At 40.0% G+C, this 20936-nt stretch overlaps 2 protein-coding genes across 8 annotated transcripts in view; one reads left to right on the top strand and one right to left on the bottom strand.

The window, feature by feature from the left end:
• Positions 1-384: 384 nt before the first annotated feature.
• Positions 385-16140, bottom strand: LOC124880899 (dynactin subunit 1-like). Of its 7 annotated transcripts, none has more exons than XM_047386302.1 (32): positions 16006-16140; positions 13502-13567; positions 13227-13421; positions 12471-12552; positions 12349-12380; positions 12099-12119; positions 11579-11602; positions 10469-10549; positions 10035-10187; positions 9883-9918; positions 9346-9543; positions 8491-8695; positions 8323-8401; positions 8009-8168; positions 7819-7923; positions 6442-6633; positions 6241-6357; positions 6011-6163; positions 5770-5930; positions 5523-5691; positions 4520-4588; positions 4129-4341; positions 3840-4001; positions 3554-3685; positions 3346-3471; positions 2674-2816; positions 2415-2581; positions 2102-2223; positions 1824-2019; positions 1060-1133; positions 888-977; positions 385-781 (listed from the first exon to the last, which is right to left on the bottom strand). In XM_047386302.1, exons 2-32 carry the CDS (start codon positions 13541-13543, stop codon positions 644-646), a joined length of 3837 nt encoding a protein of 1278 aa, XP_047242258.1. In that variant the 5' UTR covers positions 13544-13567; positions 16006-16140; the 3' UTR covers positions 385-643. The 7 variants fall into 7 exon arrangements, with proteins under 7 accessions (XP_047242258.1, XP_047242260.1, XP_047242261.1 ...); XM_047386304.1 differs by having other exon boundaries at positions 2102-2220; XM_047386305.1 differs by lacking the exon at positions 9883-9918.
• A 2549-nt stretch (positions 16141-18689) lies between these two features.
• tdrd7b (tudor domain containing 7 b) overlaps positions 18690-20936 on the top strand; it is a 30394-nt gene continuing 28147 nt past the window's right edge. The window contains exon 1 of the mRNA XM_047385739.1: positions 18690-18844. The gene's annotated coding sequence lies outside the window, so the exon portion shown is untranslated. The remainder of the gene's footprint in view (positions 18845-20936) is intronic.

The raw sequence follows: 20936 nt of genomic DNA, 5'->3' as shown, positions 1-20936 counted from the left end.
CTTTTTTGGGCTTTCCAAACTCTTAAAAGGCGTAAAAATCAAAGTGTACGTAAGCTAAATTTGAAAATGTCAGTGATGGAGAACAAATGGCTTTGGGCCTTTTAATATAGTTTCATTGAAGTACTTTCAAAAATTATGTTAAGTCAATACTCAAATCTTAACTATAATTTCACTATTACAGCTCATTTCCATTTATTATTAACTGGCTCTGACCCATTAGAACCCGTGATCAAAACAGAATAAATGGCCTTAAGTTATTAAACCAGAAGCCAACTTTTAAAGCAGGTGTCCTGCAGTGGACAGCTAAGTTTCAGTGACTCAGTTATTACCATCTAGCTGGTTCAAAACCTACATTGTTTAAAAAAAAAAAGTACGACAAAGTTCAAGTGAAATGTTTTATTTTCAGAATCGCTACAAATACAAATGTATTCGTACAAAGGTTAAAGTTGACTTTTGTCAAATTTAACGAGGTGACAAAGCTTCAAAGTTTAAATGAATACATCTTCATAATGTGACATTCTGGCATTAAATTATGAAAGAGTTATTAGTGCTGACAGATTAACAGGACACAGATTCCTGAGTGTAGTATTGAAAAGAGACAACAATGTTAAATAGAGGTGTTTGGTGGGAATGGGAGCGGATTTTAGACCATGAGGAGATTGTGCACTTGCTGCAGCTGCTGCTGCGACAGGATGAGGCGGTGGACCTGCTCCTGGCCGCGGGTGCACGGGATGGCAACACGACCCACGAAAACAGTTCCTCCTTGCTTCTCTTCCTTAGCCTGAGGAAAAAAACAAAAAACAAACCATTTCCAAAACAGTACGGTGTTTAATCCAGATGTACAGGAAGGAAATCGTTTTCAAAAAGCATTTACTGTGTGGTTGTACCTTAATGAAGGAGGACACTGGGAATGTGGCGAAGTCAGAGGAAGCCTTTGCTCCTGGCTGGTTTGAAACCACATGTTCAGCCACCTCACCCTGAAACATCAGGTTTTTATTACTGGAGACGTTTCTATCTTGGATAAGACATGAGCATTACAGTTTGAAGTACAAGAGGGACCTGAAGTTTGTCCAGGGCGTCCTTGAGATTCTTCAGACGAGCCGTCTGCTCCAGCAGCTGGGCGCTGGCACTGACTGGGAGACGGGGAAAGAAAATTTGACCCAGTTCAATAAAGGAAGCACACATGCATCTAGAGCCCTGTAAATGTATTTACACCTTGACCTTTCAGAATCACACATTTCTATGTATTTTATGTAGCAGAAAATAGTTTTCAATTTTAAGTTTTTCCTTACAAATGATCTAAAAAGGTGTGGGGTGTACATGTATTTTGTTAGCCTTCTTTGCTCTTGATAACCCTTAAGAGACTCCAGTTCCACCACATGTCTTTGGAAATCAACTAATTAGTAAACACAGTCCATCTTTGTGCTTTAGTCTCAGGTGTCCTGTGAAGTTCCCCTTCAACGTTTGGGAAACACAGCAAACACGTGGAAGACGGGTCTCTGCTCACATGAGGCCAAAACTGAACTTTTTTGGCCCACATGATGTGTGGTGGAAAACTAACACTGAACATCACCCTGAACACATCGTTCCCCCCATGGTGAAACACGGTGGTGACGGCATCATGCTTTGGGGTATCAGTAAATGGGGGTGAATTTAACTGCACGCCACACTGTTTCGATTTTTATTTGTCAACCATGTATTATTTTTGCTCCAATTACAATGAAGCACTAATTTGTGTTGGTCTATTGAATGACCTCCAGAACCTACATAAATGTGCTTGAATGTGACACACTGGGGTATAAAGGAAACGCATGAAAACACACCTGCTGTCTTCCCTGTGATGTCCACCACCTTAACTTCTGCACTCAGCTTGAGCAGAGTGGCCAGCAGCTGGTCGGTCCTGCGGTAGATCCCCGTGTTCAGTCCCTCTGGAGGCGTGGAGCTTTCTTTAGACACTTGTGGGAGTTTTGGAGGGCAAAGTGGAGGCAGGGATGCCAGCTGAGCCTTCATCTTCTCTGCCTGTCAGTCACATATGCAGAGTCTTATTACACCAAACGCTAACACAGTTTAACACCAAGATGGCAACTTAAATTGAGTTTACCTTGAGCCTGTTGTTTTCATTCTTCAGGTTCTTAATGCCGAGTCTCTGGACCTCAACCTGCTGTCGGAGGAGAGGCGAGTCCACCACTTGCGTTGGCCCTGCCATGGATGGAGGCGAACCTGCTGGAGTAAAGAGAAAAGAAACGCTTAAACTGTTTAATCTCATATTTCCTACGTTTAATCTTCCCCGTCACTGACTTTAGTAGACAGTTGCTGGTTTCTTTTTCTTATGGTTAAATTGGACATACTGTCAAATAAATTATACTTCCTGTTTCAGATTTTGAAAAAAAAGGACACATAGAACAAAAACTCGCCTCCTGCAGATCCCTGAACGATGGAGGCGATTCCTGAACCCGGTGGGGCTTTCAGGCCTTCAATCGTCATCTTTGACTGACTGTGGATGCGTTGTTTCAGCTCGGCCTTTTCTGCCTCCAGCTGGTCAATATCCGCCTGCAGAGCATCCATCGTCTCCTCAAACTCCCTGCAGACAGAGGAGTGAAGAAGCGTCATCAGAAAACGTTAGACATGCAAAAGAAATTGGAAAATCTGCAGCCAAATTCAAATCTTCCATACTTTTCTTTCTTCTTCAGCAGGGCGAGGCTCTCATCGAGTTTGGTCTGAATCTTCTCAACACGTTCGTCTGCATCTTTGGTGGAGGTGTCCAGCTTCTTCTCCAAGAGGCTGAGGCGGACGTTGGCTTCACTGAGCTCCTCACCCTTCAAACAAAGACATTCACATCTGTTATTTTGCAGCCCCCCTGAGGCAATATTTTTCCACTTTTCTCCACCAGCTTCGTACATCTAGAGCCTGTATTTATGACTCCTTCTTTACAAAATAGCTCAAACTCAGGTCTGGACTTTAAATGGAAATGCTTTGATCTAATCCTATCCTCTGTAGCTCTGGCTGTATGTTTGGTGGTGCTGTCCTGCTGGAAGCTGAACCTCCACCCCGGACTCAAATCTTTTTCAGCCTCCAACAGGTTTTCTTCCAGGATTGTCCTGTAGCTTCATCCATCTTAATATCAACACTAACCAGAGTCTCTGTCCCTCCTGGAGAAAAGCATCTCCACAGCATGATGCCACCGCTACCATGTTCCACCATGGGGATGGTGTGTTCAGGGTCATGTACAATGACAGTTTTGAACTGGTCTGACTAGAGCACTTTCTTCCACATATTTGCTTTATCCTACTCACTGACTTATGGGAACATTTTAAAGTAACATGTTCTCATGAATTTTTTTATCACCTTGATCTTGAGGGACTTCTTGAGCTCTTTAATGACTGTTTCTCTGTCTTCTAGTTTGACTCCTAGACCTTCTGCGTCGGTCATCTCAGCCCTGACGGTGGCGGCTCTCATCTCCACTGGTGGAGTCTGAAGACAGAGGATGAAGGTCGGGATGGATAACAAGCGTATGCTTTACATGTTGCATTAACTTAGAATAACAGACTCATACCTTTCCTTGTGGTTTCTCAGCATCGTACTCTCCTTCCTGCATTGCTGTAGCCATCTTGTTCATGGTTGTAATGACAGAGCTGCAGGACTGTCGCAGAAGCTCTGGGCCATTCACTCCTTGGGAGCCATATACCTTGGAGAAAAAAAACCTCATTTTAACACTATTTGTCTAAGTTTGGTAGAAGAACACGAAACGACCACTTTTTAGTTGTAAATTATTTTTCTGCATTTAAACTTTGACACGGAACTAGTTAATGGACGAGGCTTAGAAAGAGGAATGCGACTACCTGCTCCACGGCCTTGCAGGCAACATCCTCCAGTTTGAGAGCATTGAGGCCCTCCTGTTCTGCCAGCGGAGCCACCATCTGAGCCCCAGCTGCAGCCACCTCCTGCAGTACTGCGACCACACGGGTCAGCTGTCGCCTGCACTCAGTCAGCGTCTCAGACGCCTGGTGGATGATACATGAGAATGCATCAAAAACATCTTTAGGATCTATTATTATTGTATACATTTAACAGGGGATCAGTAATGACTGAACATCCCCTTTCAGATCATTGTCCTGCGTATTTCTGCACCTGTGACCCGAAGCTGAGAGCAGCAGGGACTCCGGCTACATCTGTTCCAGGCATACGGCGCCGGATCTTCTTGCAGAACTGTCTGATATCTGAGCAGGAAGTGTCGAGGTCCTTCAGGAGGACAGCGAGGCCTGAACTTTCCTGTCCTGCTGCCAGGAACGCCCGCAGACGAGCCACCTCCACCCCCACACAATCAAGGGCACCCTGGGTAAACTGAGGTGAGAGGGCACCACTTTAATAACACTGTTTCACCAATTAAACTACTAGATAAATGCATTTTTCTGTCTTTCTTTTTTGGGTACAAAAAAAAAAAAAAAATGTCAATCCAAATAAAATAAAAAAATGTAATTCTTAAAACGAAGTTAGAATGCACTGAGAGCAGTGGAAATACCTTAATGTGATCAGCCAGCTGCACTGTGCAGTCCTCATCCTGATCTGCCAAATGGACGCCGTACAGTTGCTGGAAAACAACGCAACATTAACACGTCGGATATTTAAATTACACCCGGGTGCCACTGTTTCCTGTGTACTAAACCAAATAAAGACACGGTTTACATAAATATAATAGTTTAGAGTTTTATGTATTTATATGTCAAAACCAGTTGGATAGCCAAAACGAGGATCAAAACCAGAATCCTTACAAATATTGTAAGTTAAACTGAATTATATACAAGATTTAAGTATTTTCAAGAGTATTTACAGGACAAAAAAAATCTGATTAAGTGCATGGATATGAAATGGTTTATTTATTGGTACCAAGTAGTAGTAGGCTGGAACAAAATGACAAATTGACCCATAATCACACAGAGGCCCAGTATAGCTTTTAAGGTGGTGCTGCAATAGAATTTGAATTGAAAAGAATATTTTTGATATTTTAAAGTCTATAAAACTGGTTTGTGCTTATTAAAGCTGTGTGATACTGGAAATAATGGATCTGAGGTATTAATTCTCCTCTGTTTATCTGACAAAAACAATCCTAACTCTCACTCTGTGACCGTTGGCATCTTGGGCGCCATCATCTGCGCACACACACACACACACACACACACACACACACACACACACACAAACACACACACACACACACACACACACACACACACACACACACGATGATATTATGTTGTGCCTCTTGGTTCGAACAAAAGAGTCACATTGTATTTAAAGTGATTTTTCTACATCATTAGGGACATCTAGTGGTCATCGGGTGCCTTGCATTTTTAAATTAAACAAGCACCAAACAGTAACATCACATTATTACAGAAGTCAAAACTCAAAAGGCTGCTCACTGAACAAGCTCAGGTCTGACCTCTCAGAAGCTTTAGATAAAATCCTGTGAATCTTTAAATATGAGGGAGGTTTGTTTGATCAGGAGATTGTTGGCAGACTCCTACCTGATAGTATTTGATCGCCTTAGTCAGAGATTCCACCTGAACAGTCTCATCGAGTTGATCTTTATGCAGCAAGTCGATGAAATAATCCAGCGAGCGCTCGTGGAAGCTCATTTCGGAGTGAAGTGTGCCCATGCGTTTAAAAACCTCCACGCTGCAGGAGCTCAGAGCCCTAGAAACCAAGAAACCGTTGAAGCTAACGAGCTGTAAGTTAAACAGATTTTCTTAGAGAAGTGGCTCGTGTGTTTACCGCTCGTATTTGTGCAGGGTGGCTTGCAGCAGGCCGAGGGAGTAGACGAGTCCCGAAGCAAAGCTGCGCTGCTCTCCTGGTGGTCCTCTGAGCGGCGTTCCCTGGACCAGACCGCCGTTCAGGTCGAACTTCTCATGGGCCTGTTTACTGATCAGTTCAGCCTTAAAACAAGAGAGTAAGTGAGTTACCAAAGCGAAGAAAAAACGAGAACAATCTACCTGGACGTCATGCTGCATTGTACCTTGCAGATGAGCCTGGGAATGAGCAGCAGCACCAGAATACAGTCGTGGTCTCCACCGTGACGGAGGAAGGAGTCCGGCATGAAGGAGGTGAGCAGGGAAACCTGTCTGTTTGCTTGAGCCACCTCCATTTTCCTCAGCTCCATCTCAATGGCCTGAACACACACAGTGATGTATATTTCAGATCTGATTCACTGGTAACCTCAGATTATTGATCACTCTGATCTCCAACCTTTGCATACGCTTTGGTCTCGGCAAACTTGATCTTGAAGTCAAACAGCTCTGCAGCTGGCTGCAGAGCTTGTTCTGTATTTGCACTCTGCTGACTGATCAGCTCCCTGTTGGCTTCCTAAGTTACAAAACAAAAGCTCAGTGTTAACACGTCACTTCGCATCACACCCACTATGACGAGCTGTCCTCTGTTTCCACTCACCTGAAGCGAGGCAGTGAGCTCTCTGTATTTGTTGATGGTCTGCTGGTAGTCGGCTACGGTCTCCTGAGCAGCTTCCACCTTTTTTTCTGCCTCCCGAACCTTCACGACGCTCAGGTCCGCCTGTTCCCTCAGCTCCATTTCTGTCTCTCTGGCGTTTTCCTGCAGCTCATCGTTCATTTCATTGATGGCTTCCTATGAATTTAGAAAGAAATTAACCAGAAGAAAAAAACAACTTTTTATGGTACCTGCTACTTGTTACGTTGCAAAACCATAGAGCCTTTTTCCAATGCTTCTTTACATCCAACATACATCAGCTTTGGTCTTATTAAAATCATCAGAAATCTGGAGTCTAGTTTTTTTAATGACTGAACTACAGAAAAGCAAAACCTTTATTTCAAAGAATCTCTTTGCGCTTTCTTTTAAAAAGGTCAATTTAATCTCTTGTTCACCTGTGGTTTAGTTTCATTAGTAATGAGGAAATTGCTTTCGCCCTAATCTAACCTATGAAATATTTAGGCTCTTATTTTGAAGAGCATTTATTGTGAAAGTCCAAATTAATTTGTGTTGAATGTTGGTCTAGATTCATCAGGAATTTTCTAAGGAATATGAAACATTTTCTAGTAATAATCCAACTTAAAGAAGACTGAGTCCCTCATTTTGCCAAATATCTAAATTTTTATTTTAAAAGCCTTAATCGCTGCTTTAAGCCTTTTAATCATTTGGATCTTCCCTTTGTAATAACCCTAATATAAAAGAGCAAGACTTTTATAGTCAGTCAGTCATTTTCTACCGCTTATTCCATAGTGGGTCACGGGGGAGCTGGTGCCTATCTCCAGCAGTCTATGGGCGAGAGGCGGGGTACACCCTGGACAGGTCGCCAGTCCATCGCAGGGCAACACACAAACAACCATGCACACACTCATACACCTAAGGTCAATTTAGAGTGACCAGTTAACCTAACAGGCATGTCTTTGGACTGTGGGAGGAAGCCGGAGTACCCGGTGAGAACCCACCTACTTAAAGCTGACAGTCTCAGTAATGCAGTGCCTTTCGAAAGCCTTCCCACCCTTTAAACATTTTTCACATTTTATTGGTAAATGTGAGTCCTAATATAAAAGAGCAAGACTTTTATATTTCAAAATAAATTCTTTTGAAATATATCTCCTATTCATTGCCATTTACCCCTTATAAGAGACTTAGACCTTTTTTGTCTCAGATTAAATTTGAAAGACCGTGTTAATTACACGTTAATTGCTGGTTCGCGCATTAATCTAGTCTGACAGATTTCTTCTCATATGTTCTGAACCTGCATTTACTTGACTGATCCAACAAAAGATCCGACTATAGTTAAAACAAAAACATAGTTTCTGAACCGACCAAGTCAGTGACCGTCTCCCTCATCTCTCTGACTTTCTCCTCCAGGTCGAGGTTCCTCTCAGTCAACGTCTCCACCATCTCCTCTGAACCCAAAGCAGCATCAACCTGGTAAATTTTCACACAATTATAATTTTCCACCGTACATGACTCGGGGAAATCATCGTCTCTCTAAAAGCATATTCTAATTTACCTGCTCCTTCAGCTCATCAATGGTGGATTCAGCCTGTTTGAGTTCTTCCTGCAGTTTTTCCTTCTGAGTCCTCAGAGTCTCCAGCTCGGTGTTCTTCTTCTCCATGTGCTTCTGCAGCTTCACATGTTCCAGTTTCTCTGAGGCTGACAGGTCCCGCATCCTAAGAACAGGAGAGCCGTTCTTATTTATTCAGAAATATAATTTTCTTAACTTTTTGGTCAGATCCATTTTGATTCAAGTCACTCTAAAGGAAAAGCTTAAACATGTCAGACCTGATTATTTCTCCCCTGAAGAGATCTTTTAATAGCCGTTACCTGACCAACGCCTCCTTCAACCTGCCGTTCTGCTCCTCCAGCTGTTTGACTTGATAACTGGAGGCAGCTCCATCTGTTCCTGCATTAGAAAACAAGAGACACAGAATTAAAATAAAGTCACTTTGTAGATCTAAGTCCTCTCAGAGCTGCTCCTCTCTAATCTCACACCTTTCTCTGAAATCTCATGCCTCAGGATCTCCAGGTCCATGGAGAGCTCCTCTACTTTCTCTTTCAGCGAGTCCACCTCCACCTGCAGTGACTCCGCTCGCTCTTCAGCCATCTCTTTGTCCAGCGTGGCCATTTCTATGGCGTCTGCAGTATCCGCCATCTCTTCCATGTAGCGGTCTTTGGCCTCCTGCGCCTCCCGGGCTTCCTGCAGGGTCACAAAAAACAGACCAGCTTTTCAGTTATCCAATGAGTTACAACATTATATAGTCGGCTAACTTGAACTTTTCCCCAATGGTCACTTTTTCCCCCCATGTCACATGACAACGAAAAACCTCAACACAAGTGGGAGAATCTGAGGGCAGCGTAAGTATTAGTAACGCACCCCACAAATCCAGCCTTAATGGAAGAAAGCTATTGTAAAACCAGAAGACATCCCATCAGTAGTTGGCTACGAGCCATGTAGTGACATCAAACAAGAGTAAGGAGGTGCTCTGGACTCTGCACATCACCGTGACCACACTATCCCCAAAGAGACACATGGTGGTGGCAGGATCATGCTGTGGGGAGGCTTTTCTTCAGCATGGTCAGGGAAGCTGCTCAGAGTTGAGGTAAAGATCGAAGGTGCTCTATACAGGCCTACAACAAGGCGCTGACTCTAAAACATACAACCAGAGCTACAACGAAACGGTTCAGATCAAACATATTCATCCCTTAGAACGACCAGGTCAAAGTTCGACCTAAATCAGTGGCAACGTGACAAAACCTGAAAAAGTTTAAGGGGTGTGAATTCTTTTGCAAGGCATTTTAGATAATGTTATGAGGTAAAATAAGTCATTGAAACTATTTTCTGAGCACCTTTTTGGCCTCTTTGAGCTGCTTCTGCAACTCTGCCTGCTGCTCCTGCATTTTGGTCTTCCACTCCTGCAGCTGCTCCAGTTGGATCTTGTGTTTCTCCAGTTCTTTCAGCTTGGCCTTATCCTCAGTTCGTTTTATCTTCAGAGTCTCCAGCTTCTCCTCCAGGTCCTTGACTTGAGCTCGCAGTGACTCTTCCTCCTGAGAAAGAAACGAGTCGGCAACACAAGGAAGCAAAATGACTTCACTTACTGTCCTTACAAAGATCTTATTTTAGGAGATTAAGGAACATTCCCACCATAAAAAAAACCAAAGTGAGTTATTCAACTTGTGAACATCCCTTCCTCTTAAACATCACAGTGCAATGAGGGATCTGTAGATGTTTTCCCAGAAACTAGAACCATGCATCTTCACAGTTAAATGCAAATGCACAGCAAGGAGTTCTTAGATGCTTTCAGAAGTTTTGCTCGGGGTAAGATTTTCCTTTGGGTTTGTAAGAAAACTCATGCTAGCATGCATGAAGCCATAAAAAAACTCTACCTGTTTGGATAGGGCAGGTTCCACCTGGTTAAATAACTACATGGATGAAATGCAACAAACATTAACACAATGAGCAGGATGGAGAAATAAAAACAAATGAAATGTGGAAAGATTGAACGCGGCTCAGCTCTTCACAACGGTCTCGGACCTACCTTGCTCGGAGTAGCTGGGGCCGGAGGAGCCAGGGCTGCAGGAGATCCGCTCGGCTGAGGTGTAACGGGCGCACCCAGCGCCCCCTGCTGGGAGGACAGGCTCACCTCACTGACATCTCCAGACAGAGAGGACGACAGGCTCTCACGCGATGCCTGTTGATAAAAACAGACGCGTTGAAGATGACGATAAAGGGGAAAGGTATTCTAGACATTCAAGGTGTCAAAGAAGATCTTCTGCCCCAGTGAACGTGCATCCTGGAAGGACTCAGTGAATTTTCTTTAAGCCGTGCTGCCACCAGGACAAAACTATGTTACTTCCCAACACAAGTTCTGACAGACTCCAGTACACCAGTGTAGGACAAAAACAATGCACTCGTTTTCACACCCACCCCCCTGTGAGGTGACATGTCAGGTGCTCTGACATAACAGCGTACCCGGAGCGCCAGTCTGAGGCGGCTGGGACGTATCAAGAGGGAGGGGAGGGAGGTAGCAGGCGTGAGACATGGCGTGCTCCACTATCATAGATGATCACAGACACTGTTAGGACTGAACAGTTACAGGCCAAAATATATCCTGGTACAGTTTTATTTGTAGTTATAGCAACCTGCTCTGTTAGATTACACTCATCATCGCTACCCACAGACAACTTAAAACACACACAGTTGTTCGAAGGTAAAATAAGTGTTTTAGGAAGGAATCTTAGAGTGTAGGTTAACTAGTTAACTTCGTTTCAGAGCATGAGAGGACATGTTTAAGTAAGGGAACCTCACTGTACAGCCACCTTTTATATTCTGATCATTATCAAGGCGTTGATTCATTAATTAAAGTCCTATTCCTGATTGGATAAGAAAACCAGTTAGTTGTTCACTTGCTGCACACAGTTTTCCTTAAACAAAGAAATAATGTAAAAATGTATCTTTTTCTATCTAACAGCATATTTGAAAAATTAGAACAGGAATTTATCCTAAAGGGAAATGCGCTAATGCAAACTTGTTTAAGTACCAACTAAAACCCCCATCATGCTACACAACACAGACACTGCAGAACTCATCATTTGATCTGCCACCCATGTTTTTGGACATGTCAACAGATTTATGTGGTACGAGCGCTAACTGCTAATCAAATGTCACAACAATTATCCAGTTTCATGCTACGCTATGCAGACGCTCTGTCTGCACTGGTAAGGACTGCACGGTCTGGTCATTCTGAATGATCGTAGTGGCTGACCCGTAAAGAGTTGAACCTACAAGTACTTTGAGACTAATTTGCTAACATTTAATTGACCACTTGGTGTAGCTGTATAACACAGAAGCACCCAGAAGTATAAAATACAAACAATGTCTAAAATGATCAAATACTCACAGTCAAACCAGCATAACAGTTTTATAGGCATATTTAATAACCATAGGCATGCAATCCTGATTTTTTTTTTCTGGCTAAAAATGCATCACCTGATTCATTACAGCAAACATTTGCTGTAAAAACAACTGACCAACATTGTTCTCGATAACCTCTGCTGTTCTGTCTGCTTTGAAGAAGCTCACCTTTGCAGAGCGGCGGGTAGAGGACTGGGGAGCAGGAAGAGAGTTGGAGAAGGAATGGATGGATTCACACACACCCACAAGCAAGGAAACAGGCACGCACACATTCAGCAGTGAAGCACAATAAGAGATTAGAAGCAAGTAAAAAGCAAATTAATTATTGTTAAATAAAACAAACTGATCACAAGTTGCTGCATGCATCATTTAGCTCCCTCTGAAAGGATAGTGGCCTTCTAGATTCTAGATAATGGAAGAGTAAAATGTGAATTCAGACAGGAAAACCCAAGAAAGGCGACAGAAATGTGAAGAATTGATACATCATGGCAGGTTTGGTTTCTAAACCAAGGTTGGTTGTAAATAGGAACCGGAAACCAGAATATGAACGTAAAGAAAGGTGGGGGAAAAAAATGCAGTGAAAATTAAAAATGCGTCACTGACAAGTTGTGCTTCTATGTCCCGTGCAAGTGAAGAAAGATACAAAGAGTCACGCCAAAGCAAAGGTGCTGAATTTAAACATCAATACCTTCTTAATGTTCGCTGGTGTCTGCAAACAGTAATGAGAAAAACAGAAAGAGAAGTCAACCTGAAAGCTGATAGCTCAGCTAGACAGCAGGGAAAAATCAAAAAATGAACCTATGGTGCAAAACATTCAATTAGTAACAATTCAGATTTGAACCTTACATCATTTTTCCAAAAATGTAAACATTCAACTTACTACAAACTCAACAGGAAACAGAAACAAGGTGGAAAGACTTGTATGCACAGTTTATTACCTGCTTTGTTGTTCTGGGAGTCTCGGGAATGTCTGGAAAAAGAAATAATGACAACTGTTAGAGCTTCCGACACGGATTTTTCACAAATGTGGCTGTTCAAGATCTCTGTGGTGGTTTCTCACCTTTTTGTTTGAGCGTCTTTGCCGAGCTGGACTCGGGGGTTTCTGGTGATGTGGCAGGGGAGCCCTCCTCGATGACTTGGATCTGCACAGAGACGAAGGAGTCAAACGTTGGATGATAAGGATGGAAAATAGGAAGCAGTTATTTGTGTCTGATCACTGATGCTGATAGAAGTCATCCATGTTTGTAAATGAGATCAAAGAATTTGATTTTCCCGAAAACCTGTTAAACATGTAAAAGCACACATTGGAGAAAATGTACTAATTTTTTTTTAAATATCTAGCAGTCTCTTCTATTTATTTCTTCTAATAATTTTACATGTATTTTTTTAATTTAAATATGCTTGTGTATTTGTTTGCACAGTCCTTTTCTAAAGTCCCTCACTCTCAACCCCTTAATACAGAATTACTGTATTAAAAGACAAAAAACTACCCAAAAATCGTGCAGGAGCTAAACAAGCCATGTACTAAATATCAAATCTGTCATTTCTGGCTCAACGAGACTTAAAACGAATAAACTAACCACACATTTGTCTTAGAAAAGAAGTTTCATTTTTATATATATAAATCTGATCTAAATTTCTAAGCTGTGCCACAGCAAAATACCAGACAAACCTGAAATTCTGCTTTTAGTTTTGTTGGCCCACCACAGGATTAGAGGTGGTCCTTATCTGGCCACCTTAACTAAACTTCCTGGAGACGCCCCCTGCTGGTGAGTAATGTTAAAACATTACATTTAAACCCATTTCCATCACTAACCTGGGATGGCCTGACAAATATCCCATGATTTTCCTCACAGGTGAAGTAGCGCTTCCCTTGCACGGTGCCATCATTCTTTCCTTTGGGCTCATCCAGAATGATGCCGACCCATTTACCTGAGGCAAAGAGGGTGGCACCGATGTAGGCAACTGTGCCCCGCTGGCCTTTACCTGTCACCTCCACTGAGGAGCCAATCTGAAGGAATAATGGAAGTATTTGATTTCCAAGAAACTCTGAATGTTTCCTCCTTTATGGTTTCTGAAACAGCAACCTACCTTTGGAGGTCTAACACTCTCCACTGTTCCTGTGCTGCTCATTTTGCTGATCAATGGGCTGGTCAGCTGAGGGGTTGTGGGAAATCCAGGCAAGGAGAAAAATGTTGAAAATATGAGGGAAGAATGCTGATTAGCCATGGAAATGTGGAAAATAAGACAAAAACAGCAGAGTGAGCATGCAGAGTAGCTATTCAAGAGAATGTGTTGTTTTTTTGTTCAAATATTACTAGACCCCTGTCTTTGCTCTGCATGTTTAATATGTTCAGACAGAGATGATTTATTAGGAGCATGAATAACAATACCTTTTTTAATGAATTTATAACTTTGAAACATCTGCAAATGGTCAGGATAGATCTGTATTTTTTTTTTTGTAGCTCAGTCACAGTTACAAATATTCAACAAGAGTCCTGAGGGTGCTGAGCACACAGACGGCATCACACAGTCATATGACCTTCGACGACAAGCATCCTAAAAAAGCAGCAACATCTCACACAAAGAGGCTCTTATGACAACAAAGTCGGTCAAGGGGAAAGACGACGGGCTTTATATGAGCTGCAGGGACATGTGAATTCAAGCGGCAAACAGAAACATTTAATGGTTCTAATTTCGGCGCTCCAACACAGGACATTGTAAGATCATTCCCAACAGCGAGTTATGAGTCTGCAAACAGGTTAAATGTCTCAACAGGTGAAATGAATGACTTTTTGCTGCGATGAAGAAAATATACAGATATGAATCCAGCATCTGCTACATGGTGAGTACAACAAACTCATTGATTGTCCTAGATTTATATTAAAATAGTATAATAATAATCGAGTACAATAAGTCAAAAATCCACCAGTGGGTTAAACAGGTCATTTTTCAACATTAGTAGACCTTCCTACTCACCCGGGGAGTATACGAATGCCGTCTGTTCATAGCCATGATTAAAACCCAGAATCGGTTTCACTACCAGTTAAATAAAAAGCTTCAAGGTTCTGCTGCTATTTTAGTTAATTCTAGTTTTATATTCCTCCTTCTTCTCTCTCCCGAAGATAAGTGAAAGCAGCAAACCAGGGTGACTTGAGGGCGTGATCTTTGCGCTGAAGTCACAAAACGTCACAGCTGATTTCAACCGAGATGTGTTGAGCTAAAGGTTCTGCACAAAACATTTGAAAACATCCATCTATAGTCGGGGTTTTTTCTTCATACATGAAATATTGTGTGGCAATGTCTCAAGCTCAGTCATACTGAAGCATTTTAAGAGATATCCCAAAACACTTAATGTTTCTCAGTGTTTTCTGTGTGTTACCAGTGTTTTCTTAAGACATAAAATGAGAAGACATGGTAGTTTTTTTCTACGACAAACAGTCCCATTCGATTTAATTTATGTTTAAACAAAATTTCAAAGTGATTGACTCAAATTAGTCTCATTTATAAAAAACATTATAAACTTAGAGGGTTCAAACTTATGTAGGTTTTGTTAAATAATGATCTTACATTAGAACAGCCAGGAAAGTTTCACTGTTTTCTCAAGTACCAAAATGTATGAATTTTGAACCTATTAAACCTATTAAAATCTAATATATCATCGCAGGTAAATATGACATTCCTACTGCAAATTTTAAGATCTGACAATACTCACAAATCACAAACAAAAGTGGCCAAAAGTGATCAATAAAGAAAATCTGATTTGATTAGGATACATGCACATTTTCATATCAAAAATTCTAGTTTTTATACCTATGTTTCTAAAGTTTTTCTAAATTATATAGCCAGTTTTTAAAAGACAAACAAAACTTCACTGTTAATCATGGCAAGTATTTCTATATAGGTTTTGAATCTGGAACCTGTAAAAACCACATACTGTAAATGAACTGTATGGATGATGAAAAATTCACAGAAACATTTCAACAATAAAGATCAAATCGGGGAATACGAATTCATATTCCACACTTCTCCAGACTTTGTAGAAACTCTGACTAAAAAACACTAAAATATTTGAAAATTGTCACATTTAAAGCTTTCAACTTTCTTTTTAGTTGCGTTATCAGGAGAGGAAGTTATTATTGAAACGCTGTTTTGTACACTTTCCAGTCTAGTGACGTAGAAATTGACATTATTATTACTTTTTCCTCTTATTTATGTTATATTCACGTTCAGACAATAACATGGATTATATAAATCCAAACCTGCATTAAGTAAAAAACTGAAAACATAACATTTTACAGCATGTACACTGGACCAAATGCAAAGCAACAAAGTCGGTATTAGCCACCCATTGCTAATGTTGCACTGTTAGGGAGTAAAGTCGTGAAACACAACATTCCTGCGTCAATAAATCCCATTTGAAAATAAGACCGTTTTGTAAAGAAATTATTAAATGATAATTCACATAAATGTATTCAGAGATAACAATAAAACTGAAGTTGCTTAATTAAATGGCTAGCTAGTCAACGGACAAACGCGAAAGATACGCAAATTTAGCAAACTAGAACAAATGACGCGCTTTTAATGCAGCTCACCAGACAAACAGAGATATCTGTTGTTAACTGTGGCTCTTTCAAGCTTTCATCCAAGCATTAAAACCATCTGTTGTCAGTCTTGAGATATTCTAGTTTGCTAATCCGGCTCTCTTCCGGCTTTTGACAGCTCACTTCCGTTATCCTCACCTACACAAGACACCACAGCATATCTAGCGCCCCCGCTGGTAAGACATAGTTATTGCAGGACAATGTTCTATTTTCTGTCCATTTTCATTACATTAGATAGTCTATAAATTTGGCTTTGTGTGTGTGTGTGTGTGTGTGTGTGTGTGTGTGTGTGTGTGTGTGTGTGTGTGTGTGTGTGTGTGTGTGTGTGTCATTGACAGAAAGTTTGGAGCATTCATTTTCTTTTCAGTTACTTACATTTCAATCCCTACAAATTAAGGTGATAGATGTTACTGTCACCTTGTTCTTAATCCAAAGTATTTCTTTTGAAAATCAAGTAAATTTCAGATACAAATATAACGGGATTTGTCAACTAATATGTTTAAAATGCATGTTTATAAATGTGTAAATTCATTCTTAGATGTTGTTTCACTGTAAAAAATATGCTGCCTAAAACAATTAACGTTTCCAGTTGGGCTTCATTTTGCTAAAATTATGTATTATTATTTTGGATTTTGTTGAATTTACTGATTGATTATTTAAAGTTGTAGGTGTTTGAGCCTGTAAATCTGTTTTTTCTAAAAATGGTAAACTATGTCAGTTTTGTCTTTACTTGGGCTGATTTGACTTATTTAATTAAATGGGTATCTTAGTCTTATTGTTCTGGTCTGCAAATCTGTAGTCATGGTAAACAGAAAGACCTTCTTCAAATTGTAGGGTTAGACATATTTATTAGTGTCTATTCTTTTTTGGGTGTACTGTGTTTATCTAAAATTCTTTCTGATTGGCTCTATTTTTGTTTAATAGGTAATGACAGGGTTAAATTAATGGTGTGTGATTTTGTACAGTTGATTTTAGATTAAAATCATTTTCATTTTGATTACCTTAGACAGAGGTTGTTCTTTCTTTTTAACATGATTTTATTTCTGCTGTATCAGAATGTCTAGCTTATTATACTATTATTATTATTATTATATTATTATAATTATAAAATAATCAGGGAGAATCCTGCATTTTACTGTGTGATAGTTGTATATACTGTATCACCACAAGGAGTGTGTTAAATATTTAATTATCACGAGAAAAAACTCTAAGCTTTTAATTTTAGTAAAACTAATAAAAACTGGTATATTTATTTGCAAACTCTTTAGAAACAAGACATTTAATGTCCTTATATACATAAATACAGCTGTTAGCTGTCAGCTTCTTGTACAGTTATATTGCTATGGAAACGGTCTAAATTAAGAAACACAGTGATGTACCTTTTGTAGCTCTAAATAGTTATGTGACGGACAAACACTGGCAAGACAAAGCAATAGTGTGGTTGTTTCCTGAAGGTCAGCTCTTAACTTCTTAACTACCAGCTATGCTGCTCAGTCTCTCTCTCTTCTAACTGCATTCCATGCTTCAACACTTAGTCTGCTGGGATTCTCCACCATACAAAGCCATCCTCTACCTTCTCTAGATCATCAAAAGTTATCATGACCTATCCTTTTGTAAATTACGTAATACTACAATTTCTATACCAATATTTACATTGCTTTAATATTTCCTTATAATGTTCTTTTCTCATGATACTGTTTATTTTGTGAAGTGCACCAGTCCCTCTTGCGGCAAAATATCCACACATGATGTTTTCAAACCCAAACTACCGGTTTTCCCATTTTTCCCCCAATCATAACAATGGTCATTATTGCCAACAGTTATTATTTAAGTTTCATCAGATCACAGGACATTTATGGAAAAATTGAGGTTTATCCATGTATGTATTTACAAACTATAATCTGGCTTTGTTCATATTGCTTTCAGAGTAATGCTTCTCCCTAGTTAATACAGGACTTCTTTCACTGTGCATAATGACACTGTCTTACCAGCATCTCTCAACATTTTCACAAGGTCAATATTCCCATGATGCCACACAAGGAAGATGTGTATGTTTCATTATTGTGGTAATTATAAAAACATAATAATAATCCTAACTGATCTAAAGTTTAGTCTGATCTAATGTCAAACGGTGAAAAACAGGCTGTGTTTTAATGCAGTGTGTGTAAACATCTTGTCTGAACTGTATAAAGAATAATTGAGAAATAAATTCAGCCATACAAATGCTTATTAAATTCTACCCATATTTTACTCATCCTGCACACACATTGTGGAAATACAGTTTTCACTATCTATAAATTGTTTCCTATGTAATAATTTGTCATTCATTCAATAGTAGTCCAGTTTAAACCTAACTGTTAATGCTTAAATAATCAGCTTACCCTTTATTTCTCATGGCTATACAGCCTTCTATAGAAATAAATCATTTGTCTTTATTTTTCATTGGGACAGCCCAAAAACATCTTGTTTTGGTTTTAATGTTTAATGTATGTATCCTAATTATTAGGCATAATTTGTCTCCTTTTTTAGGGACCTTAATTTTAGTTGTTCTCTTATTTAGAAGACAGTCGTAGTTAGTGTATGCATGCATTTGAATTCCTCCGCCTTGTGCTGCAGCTTCTGGAAAAGATATCATTGTAATTAACCAAAGACCCGTCCGTAAGCGACCAATCAGGTGGCTGAAAGGAGGGTGTTCCCGGACCGGCTGCCGGCTTGGCAGTCACACGGGACACCGAGTCCCGGTCGGCCGCAGCTCAGCCCCGTGGCGGTGACACCTCTGACAAGGAGCGGACCGGATCCAGAGTTGACCGCCTCGTTTGTTCTCAGCAAGGTCTGGAAGCTTTTGTTACTTTTATAACAACTTTTTTAAATCCTCAAGGGGCGGGGGACAAAGTTTGGCTAAAGTGTGTATTTTGATCACGAGATGACTAAAAAAGCTAGCTAGAGCGCAGAATTGTACTTCCGGTTACAGGTTTTCAACATAAAGGTTTACTTGTAGTCGAAGCCTCATCTGTAGTTTTATTCTGAAGGTTGTTTATAATGTGCTTCCGGTCTATCGAGTGCGTATTTTAGCTAAACTTATGAGCTGTTGGGAGGATTTATCTCTTAAGTAGCGCAAGGAATCGATACCGAAACTAGACAATGTAGCGTACAGTTTTGTAGAGTACTTTTACAGAAGGGTTTGGGGATTATTTAATATAAATACAAGAGAAGTTAAAGGAAAGCAGCTTGGTCCCTTATGGAGGGTGTGGAGCTGGAGTGACAGCGTTGCGTTAGTTTCCCTGTCCCACATCAACAAGTGATAAATACGATGCAAAGAGACGGCTGCACAATTCACCTCAGTTATATTAAATAGGACCTGTATATGCTGTACGGTTCTGCGTGTTTTTGTAGTTTGTCGCACAGGTTTCACGCTTGTCCTGAAGGTTTTTTTTTTTTTTTAAATATATTTTAGGCCTCCCTGGTTAAAGCTGAGGCTGCCCCGGATCAGGGTGTGTCCCCATGTTCTAGGTGGTTCCGTCCAAACTAGATTTGGAGAAAATTGTACCTTTGACATTTTTAAGGAGATTTAAACATTAGGCTTCTGTTAAATTTTTTAATTTAAAAAAAGAAAGTCGCGTTTCTACACAGTACTTCCGCGCTGTGAGTCATGGACATTCAAAACTGGCACACAATAAAGGATTAAAAAAATAATGGCACAAGCACAAATTTACCACTGGCAAACATAAAACTATGCATTTGCTTTTATGAATACATTTTTCAATTAAAATAGTTCATTAATAAATGTATCAATGTCTTCGGAAAATGCCTGATGAACTTTTGGTCTTTTGATTAATTCAAAAATATTTTTATGTATTTTTCAATTTATCCTTTTTTTGTCTTTGTTTTTTTATGTACATATTTATTTAAATACTAGGCCTAAATAATTTCCTTTTAATAAAATTATCAGAGGAAACAAATTTATAAAAGTTGGCCTTTGTGCCCCTGGTCCCCTGGTACCAGGGGCACAACATACATACCAGTAATGCACCAGTTTATTGTTTGACAACCACCAATAAAACTTTAAGAAGAAGAAGAGGAGGACATGAAGAACTTCCTCTGTTTTTAATTGGTGGTTGGTGGCACTTTTCAGCTGGGTTGGTTATTAGTCAACACTACCTGACTGCATCCAGATTTTACTCAGAAACAGCAGTTAAGATCTCCTTCCTTCAAACACTGACGGATTTTTGTGCCGAAGAGCCATGCAAGCTGTGTCCAACTAATGCAGGCTTGGCCTAACTGGGAATACTGGCGAAAAAATATTTGCATATTACAATGTGTCCTCAGCTGTTACAGTTAATCTTTGAATAAAGGTGAGAGTGATATATAGTAACAGGAAAGCTGCATTATTTTGTTCTTGAACAAAAAAAAAAAAAGTAATTTCATATTTTTAAAAATATTATCGATTTTCGGTTTTGCATGGGATGCTCTAGCTGTTTGGTTGTATGCCGAGCTCAGTTTTTTGTTAAATGACACATAAAATAAAGAAAATTGCAGATCTTTTTTATTTTTCTTGATACATTTTAAGTGTTTGTAAGCAGACGTCCAGAAGCACATTAAGCCCTTTGTTTGCCCAAACAAACTATCAAATATTTACAATGCTCTCCAGGTTTATTAGAACCTCTAGGAAAGATGTGGAAAAGGCTTCAACATAAATTCAGCTTCTATTGCAGTAGTATTGCCACCATCCAAAGTTAGGAAGACAGTTTTTCATTTTTTTTTAAAGACTTTATGAAAAAGGCCAATGAATGTTGTGGTGCTGTTTGATTTCACTTGTATTCTACAGCAAGAACTCAGTCCATCTTCTTCATCTCAATATTCTTCAAATCAGAAGATTTCACTGGAAATAAAGATGTTAATAAATAAAGTTACATTGTCATCAA

Source organism: Girardinichthys multiradiatus, chromosome 14 (genome assembly GCF_021462225.1).
Source record: "Girardinichthys multiradiatus isolate DD_20200921_A chromosome 14, DD_fGirMul_XY1, whole genome shotgun sequence".
NCBI classification, from domain to species: domain Eukaryota; kingdom Metazoa; phylum Chordata; class Actinopteri; order Cyprinodontiformes; family Goodeidae; genus Girardinichthys; species Girardinichthys multiradiatus.
The sequence above is the reverse complement of the archived record's forward strand: the minus strand, read 5'-3'. Positions and strand labels throughout refer to the sequence as shown.